The 11845-nt window shown below is 43.0% G+C and overlaps 1 protein-coding gene across 1 annotated transcript in view; it reads right to left on the reverse strand.

The window, feature by feature from the left end:
* Gnl3l (G protein nucleolar 3 like) overlaps nt 1–11845 on the reverse strand; it is a 31250-nt gene that overhangs the window by 18854 nt on the left and 551 nt on the right. Inside the window, exons 2-7 of the mRNA XM_032890204.1 lie at nt 7201–7270; nt 6496–6603; nt 4959–5076; nt 4084–4181; nt 3672–3807; nt 2819–2849 (exon numbers count right to left, since the gene is read on the reverse strand). Coding sequence (XP_032746095.1) covers nt 2819–2849; nt 3672–3807; nt 4084–4181; nt 4959–5076; nt 6496–6603; nt 7201–7270 — 561 coding nt within the window. The remainder of the gene's footprint in view (nt 1–2818; nt 2850–3671; nt 3808–4083; nt 4182–4958; nt 5077–6495; nt 6604–7200; nt 7271–11845) is intronic.

Below are 11845 nucleotides of genomic sequence, written 5' to 3' on the forward strand. Positions count from 1 at the left end.
TCCATAGGACAAAACAGCAACCAAAAGATTGGGAAAAGATTTTTATCAATCCCACATCTGACAGAGGACTAATATCCAAAATATACAAAGAACTCATGAAGTTAGACTGCGAGACAAATAACCCTATTAAAATGGGGTTCAGCCCCAGGAACTAGATTGTTGGGGGGAGGGGGTGGCAATGGGGGAGGATCGGGAGGGGAACACCCATAAAGAAGGGAGGGGGAGGGATTAGGGATGTTTGCCTGAAACCGGGAAAGGGAATAACACTGAAATGTATATAAGAAATACTCAAGTTAATAATAAAAAAAAAGAAGAAGAAATGGGGTTCAGAGCTAAACAAAGAATTCACAGCTGAGGAAGGTCGAATGGCTGAGAAGCACCTAAAGAAATGTTCAACATCGTTAGTCATAAGGAAAATGCAAATCAAACAACCCTGAGATTTCACCTCACACTAGTGAGAATGGCTAAGATCAAAAACTCAGGTGACAGCAAATGCTGGCGAGGATGCGGAGAAAGAGGAACACTCCTCCATTGTTGGTGGGATTGCAGACTGGTACAACCATTCTGGAAATCAGTCTGGAGGTTCCTCAGAAAATTGGACATTAAACTGCCTGAGGATCCAGCTATACCTCTCTTGGGCATATACCCAAAAGATGCCCCAACATATAAAAAAGACACGTGCTCTACTATGTTCATAGCAGCCTTATTTATAATAGCCAGAAGATGGAAAGAACCCAGATGCCCTTCAACAGAGGAATGGATACAGAAAATGTGGTACATCTACACAATGGAATATTACTCAGCTATCAAAAACAACGAGTTTATGAAATTTGTAGGCAAATGGTTGGAACTGGAAAATATCATCCTGAGTGAGCTAACCCAATCACAGAAAGACATACATGGTATGCACTCATTGATAAGTGGCTATTAGCCCAAATGCCTGAATTACCCTAGATGCCTAGAACAAATAAAACTCAAGACGGATGATCAAAATGTGAAGGCTTCACTCCTTCTTTAAAAGGGGAACAAGAATACCCTTGGCAGGGAAGAGAGGGCAAAGATTAAAACAGAGACTGAAGGAACACCCATTCAGAGCCTGCCCACATGTGGCCCATATATATACAGCCACCCAATTAGACAAGATGGATGAAGCAAAAGAAGCAGAAGTGTAGATCGCTCCTGAGAGACACAGCCAGAATACAGCAAATACAGAGGCGAATGCCAGCAGCAAACCACTGAACTGAGAATAGGACCCCCGCTGAAGGAATCAGAGAAAGGACTGAAGAGCTTGAAGGGGCTTGAGACCCCATATGTACAACAATGCCAAGCAACCAGAGCTTCCAGGGGACTAAGCCACTACCCAAAGACTATATGGACTGACCCTGGACTCTGACCTCATAGGTAGCAATGAATAGCCTAATAAGAGCACCAGTGGAAGGGGGAAGCCTTGGTCCTGCTAAGACTGAACCCCCCAGTGAATGGGATTCTATGGGGGAGGGTAAATGGGGAATGTTTAGAAGGGGAGCACCCATATAGAATGGGAAGGAGGGCCTAGGGGATGTTGGCATGGAACCTGAGAAAGGGAATAACATTTGAAATGTAAATAAGAAATACTCATTTTAATAAAGATGGAAAAAAGAATAGTGCAAAACTGAAAAGCTTGGCCCCCAGTAACCAATTTACATCCCCCAAAACAACCAATGCCACTATAATACCTTAATATTTTACATTTCTATATTTGATATCAATAGGACTTTTATGCCTTGTTTGGAGTTTTGTTTTGTGTTTCTTGGTTTTTTTTTTTTTTTAAAACAAGGTTTCTGTAGTCCTGGCTGTCCTGTAATCTTGCTCTGTAGACCAGGCCAGCCTCAAACCCAGATAAACATCTGCCTCTGCCTCCAGATTGCTGAGATTAAAGGGCCTGAGCCCCACCACCTGGTTTTTTGGTTTTTGTTTTGTTTGTTTTTTCTTTTTTTTGAGCTGGGGACTGAACTCAGGGCGCTTTTTTTGGCGCTTTGCTAGGCAAGCCGCTCTACCACTGAGCCAAATCTAACCCTTGTTTTGTTTTGTTTTTTAAAGATAGATTTATTTATTTATTTATTGTTTATTTAGTTTATTTATTTATTAAAATTGTGATTGTGGCATAAGAACCTTAACTCCTTTTCAGGATACAGAAAAGAAAATCTTTAATTTCAGACCAGCCTGGTCCAGCCAATTCCAGGACAGCCAAAGCTACACGGAAACCCTGCTCAGAAAAACAAAACAGAAAAATTTATTTATTTTTTTGCTATGAGTATTTTGTGTGTATATGCTGTGTGCCTCATGTATGCCTATTATCTGAGATGTGAAAAGAACTGAACTGTGTTATGTAGATGGTTGGGAGCACCATGTGGATGCTGGCTACAAACCTGGGTCCTCAGAAGAACAGAAGAACTCTAACCACTAAATCATCATCTCTCCAACCTCCTATGTCTTATTTTATAGAGGAGGAAATGGACATTTTGAAGAAAGGTAAGAAGTTAATCATTTTCCAACCTTTTATAGATAGCATGCATCATTACACTCCCTTCACAGGAGAAAAGCATGCTTTCTGAAGGGCAATAACACGAAGAAGTTGAATAAAATTAACAAGTCACCCACTAGAGAAAATACCTCAAACTTGAAAGCCCAATCCAAATCTTAACACCTACAACCATGGCCCCAAACCACAATGGAAGAGGCTAGGACATCGAACTTAAAGCCATACAAGTTTTGACCTGATGATGCTGTGCTGGCCTTGAGCCCTGATCGACCAGTTCATTCTTGAAGGTATTCCAGCCTAATTTCCACAATCTCCTTGGGAACCAGGTCTTGAGAAATAGAAACAGCCACAACTTGTAAGATTCAGTACTTTGATGGCTTCCTGCCACACCCATGTCTGGGTCCACCTCCTGCTAACAGATTTCCTCTTGCCTGAACTCGATCCTGCCCCTGGTCCTGGATGGAATTACAAAGGACAATTTATCCAAAATAGGGCTATTGGCCATCCTTGAGGTTTATTCTCTTCAAAAAATATGTAAGAAGTAGTTTTTTGTCCCAGCCACCCATTTGTGTCAAGGTGCAAAAGATTTCATTCCCACTTCTTCCCCAATCATTCTAGGCCAGGATAAGTGTCAAGAAAGCCATCACCCAGAATGGTATCATTTGTGATGAGTGGATTATATACCCAAGCCTGCATTAATTCTCACAAAAAAGCTAAGTGAGATGGGCTGTTTCATGACCCTTTACTGTTTGAGAAATAGAAGTTCTTGGGAATGATATATGGCCTGTGTGTGTATCCCCCAAAAATAGCAAATGTAGGATAAGACTAAACCTTCAATGAGTCCCAAGCCATGTCCTTGCCCTCGTCTTTGAGTTCCAGTCTGTGGGGACAGGTCTCTAAGAATGACCAGGTATTAAACTGGCTCGTAAATTGCAAGGAAAGGGGGCTAAAAGGTAATTCAGACTCTAGCACCCATGTTATACTCTCTATGTGTATATATCAGATGATATTTCTGACTTTCGAAATTTGAACAAAAATTCCTACTATGAATGACTATTCTGAATGCCACTGAGTTGCTAGGTCTCAGCACCTAACTGAGCTAGCCTTAGCTTAACCCTTCCCTGCCTTACCCAACCCTTCCAAAACCTACCTATCTTATTCAAGACCAAGACCAGCTTCTTGTTGCCTTCTGCACGGAGGACAGTCTCCTCCATCTGGAAACACCGGCAGCCCAATGGGTCTCTGGCATCTAGGACTTCCAGAATCACATCAGAGTACTCTACCACCTGCAGGACAGAGAATACAGGGAAAGAATGTTGAGAACAGATGGGGTTGTAGTCACCAGTTCAGTTAGACAGAAAGAAGAAATTGAAATAAACTGGAGTCCTCACCAAAAGGCTTTAAGAAATGGATACTTGTTACACAACTCAAGCATATAATGCCAGCACTTGATGAAGCAGGATTGCAAGTTCAGGACAGGCTGGGATCTAGCAAGTTCTAGGTTAGCCTAGACTATAAGATCTTATCTAAAACAAAGAAAAGGGGGAAATGAATCCTCCTACCTTCCGGAATTCCTTATAATAGGCCTTCCTTGTGGCCTCATCATCCAACTGAGGAAACATATTTAATTCCTGCAAAACTTCTTCCTGTAGAAAACAGCCTAGGGTAAACAGGGACAAGTAGGGAGGGAGAAGAAAGAAGCAAAGACTTTTGAAAAACACCGGAAGTTGGAGCACAAAAGGGAGTCCCAGATCACCTAAAAGGAACACTGACCAGGCCAACCATGGTTCACCTACTAAATGCACTTGCTGTGAAGTCTGAGGATGTGAGTTCAATCCCTGGAACCACAGTGGAAAGATAGAACTGACTCCATGTGAGCACCAGGCAGAGGCCTGCTTGGTCACAAGGGGGTTAAGCAGGAAACAAGAAGAAAGTGTGACAATGCATGAGGCACATGGGACCAGGAAAGAAATCATTTACTCCAAGCCACTGAGGGCGTGGGAGCTGCAAGTGCATATTGTGTTTGTAAGACAACAGATGCCAGAAACAGAAAGAGACCCAGGAGAAAATCGAGACACACCTTTGTCTCTTAGTCCTCCTTTCCCATGCTCCTTCCTGCCACATGCCCCAGTCATACCTCTCCTGCTCCCTAGTCCCACTGCCATTCCATCTTTAGGCTCAAACTTGGGAGAGGCATTCTTCACATCTGTGGGCACATCTGCTGCAAAGGGCCCCCTCCCTCCCTCTTCTCTTACCTCTCTCTCCCAGTTGGTGTCCTTCTCTGCACTCATCCCTTTCCTCTCCTGACCTTATACCCTTTCTTTTACTCTTTTCCTGTTCCTTGAAACAAAGGGTTACTATGTGGCTATTTCTTCCTTTACAGCAAAACAGCAAATCCACTTCAATCCCAGCCAGCAATAAAAACTGCTTTTCTTACCTTTTTGTTCAAACTCCTGCTGACGTTTCAGGACATCCTGACAATAGCTCTCCATGGTCCTGTGTCTTTGTCTCTCTTGCTCCCGAGCAACCTGCTGCTTCTCCCTCATCTCTTCAACCTACCAAACAAGCACACACTGTGACTGGATCTGGGTAGGTCTGTAGGACATAGGAGGGAAGAAGTGGGGATAGAAGGAAAGGGACAGATAAGAAAGCAAAAATGCCAGAGAAGAAAAATGAGACTAAGGGAAGGAGGGTGGCAGAGAAAAATTAAAAGAGCAGGGAATACACACAACTCTAAATCCAGCAACTTGAGAGGTTGAGGCAGGAGAATTGCCATTATCAGATCAAGGCCGGCCAGCCAGGACTACATAGTGAACTCTAGGCTACCAGGCCAGCCAGAGTACATAGCAAGACCCAATATCATCCAAGCAAGTCTAAAAATTAAAAGGGGAGGGGGCTAGCAAGGTGGCTCCATCGATAGAAAGGCTTGCCATTCAAGCCTGACAGTCTAAGTTTAATCCCTCGAATCTATACTGGAAGGAGAAAAGCAATTGCCACAGGTTGCCCTCTAACTTCTACATATGGACCATGGCACATTCAAGCTTGCATTTGCCCCCTTCCACCACCACCACAAATATACAGTGTATTTTAAAAATTACTAAAAGTCGGAGGGGAAACAGAAAGAGGTGATAACATTTGAAATATAAAGAAATAAACTATCCAATTAATAAATTTTATTACTAAAAGTGCTGAGTACTGGTTGTGCACACCTTTAATCCCAGCGCTCCGGAGGCAGAGGCTGGTGGACCTCTATGAGCTCAAGACCAGACTTGAGTGATTTCCATGACTGCCAGGGCTGTTATACACTCAGTCTCGAAATAATAATTATTAAAAATTAAAAATAATAAAAGGACAAAAATAAAAAAGAGTACCTGAGAAAGAGAGAGAGAGAAGCACTCTGAGAGGAAAACACTTAAGTCCAAACAAGAACAAGGCCATAGGATGTACCAGGCAGATAGAGGGAGCTGCTAAACTGGCGCATACCTGTAGCCACAGCTACTCAGAGTTTAAGATAGGATTTCACACACCCAAACACTCAAGACCATCTTGGGCAACAAAGCAAGATCCTGCCTAACAAAGGAAACATGAAGAAAGCAGCAAAAGACTGCAAAAGGCTAGTCACAGAGGAGAGAGCCATCCAGACACACAGAGGAGTGGGAAACTACAAAGACAACATGTGAGTGCTCTAAGGAAACAACAGGTGAAAGCTCTAAGGTGGTGAACGTGAGACAGGAGGTGTAGAGGAGGCCAGCAGCAGAGGTTTTGGTGGATCAATGGGAACATAAGGCAGACAGCAACGAACTGGAAGGGCAGAACGAGGTGAGCAAATGAGAAAAGTAAAACCAGTACCACGATGACCAGTCTCACTCTCCCTACCCTAAGAATGAAGAGCATCAAGAACCCCTGCCCTTCCTCGGAATACTATGCAGACCTGAGATTCAAGCCAGGCCATCATTCCCCAAAGACAGGCTCACCCTTTTCTTCTTTAATTCGGCCTCCCGACTGGCATGGTCATTGCCATGAACAATCTGGGGAGCAGATGATGGTCTGGACGTTACTTTCTTCCCATTTTGCCTTGCGGGCTGGTTGCCAAGCAAGAAAAGATAAACACAGTTATTGAATCCATGGAAACCACCTCCCACCCAGAGGAGCAGGGAAGATAGTCTGGATGAGGACTGAAATCTGCTTGTCTAGCTAGGGTGAGGCCCTTCTCTTCTAACCAGACAGGAACTGAGAGGAAAGTGATAGGGACAAGGGAAGTCAGGAAGGTTTTCCAAGACCAAAGAGAAACCTTTCTTGACAAACAGCTCACAAAATGAGGTCTTGGGACCCAGGGCAACAAGCCCTGAGAACTGGTCAAAAATGCAAATTTTGGGGCTGAGGGTATGTGGCTCAGTGGTAGAACACTTGCCCAGTATGCTCAAGGCTCAGTATGGTTCAATACCCACCACTACAAAAGTACAGAGGGGACGACAATAATCCCTTACATGTAAACCAAGCACACACAAAGCAGTATATGAAAGCTTACACACACACACACACACACACACACACACACACACACACACAAACCTTCAGATATTCAAGGTGGCCTCCTACAGCCAAGGAGAAAAAAGTCAGCAAGGTGCAGTTTCATCCCCTGATGATCTCCCCCTTCTTCATGACTCCCCAGCAATTACCTCATCTGAACTGTAAAGGCCCCCGCACTTCTTACCATTGCTAGAAGACCTTGCACCTGGTTTTTGTTTTCTGTGAAAAGACAGGAAAAGGTACAATCACCCACCACCCAATGTCGTGTGGTTTAATCAGAAAGCCAGGCCAACTAGGAAATTTAGGCGTACTCAAGATGCCAAGTCTGTCTAGATCAGCGTAAATTGGAATAGATATGCCAAAAACCAGCACGTGTCAAGAGAGGAGTAACTAGGTACACAATATTTTGGGGTATGTCAGTGTAAACTTAGCAGAATTCTGTGAAATTCTCAAGCCTGGAGGCCTTGTGTTTGTTATTACCTCTCCTCCAACATGCCCAAAGTCCTGCTTGGAGGACTGCTGAAACTGCATGCTTTGGGTGTGTCCCTCAGGAGTATCTCAGAGGTTGAGATAAAACATCATCCTGGACTAGAGTCCAAGAATTTAGATCAGAGGTTAAAAGACAGAAGGCAGCTGAGCACAGCATCTGTCTCCATTCCCTGCTCCCACAGTGACCATATAACTAGCTGCATCCGCTTTCCCTCCATGACTTCTCTTTCCTTTATTGGAATTTCTTGTAAATAATGATTTAAAATAGAAGACGATGGGGGGGTTGGCTGAGACAGAAATTCAAGAAAAGGAAGTATAAATGAGAATATTGAAAATGTGAAACTAATCTTCAAGCAATTCTTGAAAAAGAAAAAAGACAAATAAAGAAGTCGAAGTATTTGTTAATGACAGATTAAAATTCTTTACCTTGAAGATAAGTTTATGAATTTCAAATGGAAAATTTACAGGCATCAATTAAAACATGGGTGCCTGGTTGGTCTTCTGGCCAAACTGACACAAGCTGGAAAGAACTTCTGAAATTTCTCTATAAGACCCCAGCCCGTGGGGCATTTTCTTAGTGATTGATGGAAGAGATTGCAGCCGACCTTGGCGGAGTGCCATCCCTGGGCTGGTGGTCAGGTTGGAACGCTCTAATACCAAGCAGGAGGAGGATAAAAAGAAATAGGTGCCCATGCTTTAGCAGCTCCTTCAAAGAAGACTTTCTATATAGCTACTAGGAAACAACTGGGAACAAAACTTCCTCAGAGAGGTAAGCCCTCTACTGAGGATGAAGAAAACCTCATGGTATTTACAGGCCCCGGTACTGTGGTGCTCCCAAATCCGTATAACAGAAGTCACTGAACTTCTGTTTTCAAGCATCTGGTGTAAGCACTCAGGACTTCCTGAACCAATGCGCTTCCAGGTGCAGCTAATGGTGTTTCCGGAGGCAAGGAAGCCTTTGATTGTCTTTTTTTTTTAATAGTTCAAATATCTCCTAGTAGCTTTATTAAAAATATGAATAATACATTCAGTTGAATAGAATGTTACGTGTATGTAAAGTGTGTTATATAAAATCATGAATCTATTCTTAGTGTCTAAGGAACCTTCATACTTGACTTCTAGATTGGCTGTGCAAGTCCACTCCTACAGCAGTGAATAAATGCTCACACTATCCCACATCCACACCGCAATTTGTCACCATTATATTTGGAGGAGTTGGCGCTTTATGAAGATACGCCAACACATATTGCTATCCATATAAACATGTAACAATTATTATCAAAAAATATACAACTAGCATGCTGCATATTGGAGTAAGTGCTAAGGGACAAAATGAGGGGAAACATTTCAATCTCAAAATTCTCCTCTTCCTGTTATCCATTAGTTCAGAATGTTAGATTTGTTTTCCTTGGGTCAAAAGGTCTAGGTATATGATTGTGAGAAATACAGGGGACCAGAATCAAGTATTCTCAGTTTATTTTGTGTGTGAATTTTTTTTAAATATAAACAGAAGATGTAAAGCATTAATATAAGCAAAATGTTTCAGTGAACACATTTCAACAGCAACTTTAAAACAATTCTAAATAAACCTGTTAAATTTTTCTAGACAATGCCAGCATTTGGGTTTTTTTAAAAAAAGTCAATGTCTTATTGATTGCAACCAAATAGTGTTTGTAGCATTTTTATCAGACAGTAGATTCTATTCATTCACTGTACTTTTCTGAGTTGTTCTACATGCAAGTATGTTGTCTGTCTTTTGTATTGTTTCTATCCATTTGCTGTTAAAATATATTAAACTGCTTTTTTAAAGTTGGGTGGTCGTAGTCAATGTCTTTGATCCCAGGACTCAGGAACACGTCAATAAACAGCACTCTTCCATGGCCTTTATTTAAGTTTTTGCCTCCAGGTCCACCTTGAATTCCTGTCCTGACTTCCTTCAAAGATGGACTGTGTGATTAGAACATGTAAGCTTCAGAATACATTTCTTCAACATTTCATTTTTGGTAATAGTGTTTATCACAGCAATAAAAAACCTAAAGACAGTAGGCTCTGAGAATAGCGTTTCAGTAATGGACGTACTCAGCCTTTAATGACCTGGGTTCTATCTGCGCAGGAGTGCCAAACTAAGAGAAAGTTTACCAACAACAAATCCATCCTAGTACCCTGACAAATTTCTGAATCCATGAATAAAGAGAAAGGATTGAGGCTGGAACTCAATGGTGCCTCAAAGTAAACATTTATAGCTCTGCAGATGGTCTCAAATTTCTGGCCTTTGACTTCTCTACCTGAGGGTTCTAGGACAACTGGGGCTGGGATGGATTTTCTGATGATAACAAGAACGAATAAATAATCCGTACCGAACAAACTGTTGGAAAAGGAAGTCAGAGACAGGTGGAAAGAGCCGTGGAGGATGTTATGTTAGTCTGGTAAGAGTTTAACGGCAGAGTGGATGAAACAATGCAAGACAGACAGAAGTGAATGGTGGGAATCTGCTGTCTGGCTGACTGATTACAGTCAATGGCTTTTAAAACTGTTCTGTCCCTTCAGTGTGTTTCCCTGTTCAAGCATGTAAAAAGTTTGGTGAGACTGTGTCTGATTTCCAGGACAGTTGATTGTCTCAAAGTGAGAGTTTGTGTGTGTGTGTGATGGGTTGATAGTCACTGTAGTGAACAGTTCAGTTTCCCTTTTCAGAGGGGATGAAAACACAGACTTGCTTGGATGATGACCAGATTCACTTATGTAATTGTGAAGCAGTTGTGCTGGCTGGTTGAAGTGGTTTTGAAAGAGTCTGGGAAGGCAGTGGAGCTGAGGAGGCAGGGCATGTGAGGCGTGAAGGAGACTGAGACGAGGTCTGACTGACAGTGGGCGGAGGATGGGATGACTAGCCTTTGAACTCAGTTCTGGAAGGCTGGAAAAAGGTGTGATTCTCAAACGTGAAAGAGGATGCATGTTATCACTTTGTGTGGAAGCATCCACTGATACCATTCTCAGCAGTGTGATTTGAACTGGTGTGTGAAGACAGAGTGCTGGGGATTGTGAAGCTGTGGGTTCGAAATGGCATTGAACAGTGTTACTGAGGCCAACTGTTGCCTTTTCATCTTTCAAGTCCTGTCGTCTCTGGCGTCTGAAACTGTTTACATCTTGTGTAACAAATAGACTGCGTGTCTTTGAGGCATTTGGAGGTGGTTAAGTTCTGTATTTGGATAGTAGTCTGATTTGCTGATCCCACTGATTGAGTTGTGCAGGATTCTGGTGAGCTTTGAGACTCTTTAATATATCATATCATGTTATTCCTTCCCACAGGAAGTGTAATTTTTCGAGACATTGAACTTTGTGACAGAGATCGATAGAATTCTGTTACTCAGACTTTTGATGCAGACTCAGTGGAAGTGGGATTTTGTTGCTGGTGGATTTGGGGTCTGTGTGACCAGTGCAACCTTTGGTTGAGAACTGTTCTTTGAGTTGAGTCTAACAATATCACTGGGATGATGTCTCAACGTAATCCTGAATTTCCTGTATGTTGACCTTTTCATTTGACCATTTATTGATTTTCAGCAGGTTCATTCAGCAGTTATCAGGCACAAAAATTGCGCTCGTGTTCCTGTGAACAGAAGGTCTGGATCTGTGAACAGGCCAGGCAGGAGTTGGCCAGATGTGCCAGTTATGGATGGTGTCTTCTTTACAGGCTGATGACTTCCTGCCATCAGGAAACTAGGAAATGAAGATTTGAGGTGACGCAATCCTGACAATGAAACGTCGAGAAGATCGCTGGTGCAACACAAGAAGCCGTCGTGGGATGGCTGGGACAGGAGGCGGGTGGGACGGTGGGAACCGGAAGCGACCCGGGCTGGGCGTCCCATTCCCGGGCTGGGTCTGCATGAAACATGGGCGTGAGGGACTGAATGATTTGGCTGTTGAGAGCCAGTGGTTGAGACAGTTCAAACATAAAAGTAAAGATCTGAGTTAAGCTGGAGAACGGGTGAAGATACTGGCTGAAATTGATGAAGAAGAACAGGATAGGTAAAGACATGGTCAATGAGAACGTCTGGAAGTCGGAAAGTGAACGAGATGGGAGGACTCAGGAAGGTGTCAGTGAGAAGGTGATTCTTGCAGGCAACGTGAAGGACCAGAGACAGTGCAGAAGTGATTGTGTGGGCATGGAAGGATTTGGAAGGCTGAACAGATCTTCTGATGAGAACTGAAAGATCAGAGCCGGGAGCTGGTAGAGGAGCAATCTGGTGCTCACTCAAATGGCTGGTGTGGTTCTGGGTTGTTTGAAGTGGCAGCAGGTGAGATCCCAGGTTC

Source organism: Rattus rattus, chromosome X, assembly GCF_011064425.1.
Source record: "Rattus rattus isolate New Zealand chromosome X, Rrattus_CSIRO_v1, whole genome shotgun sequence".
In the NCBI taxonomy this organism is placed as follows: domain Eukaryota; kingdom Metazoa; phylum Chordata; class Mammalia; order Rodentia; family Muridae; genus Rattus; species Rattus rattus.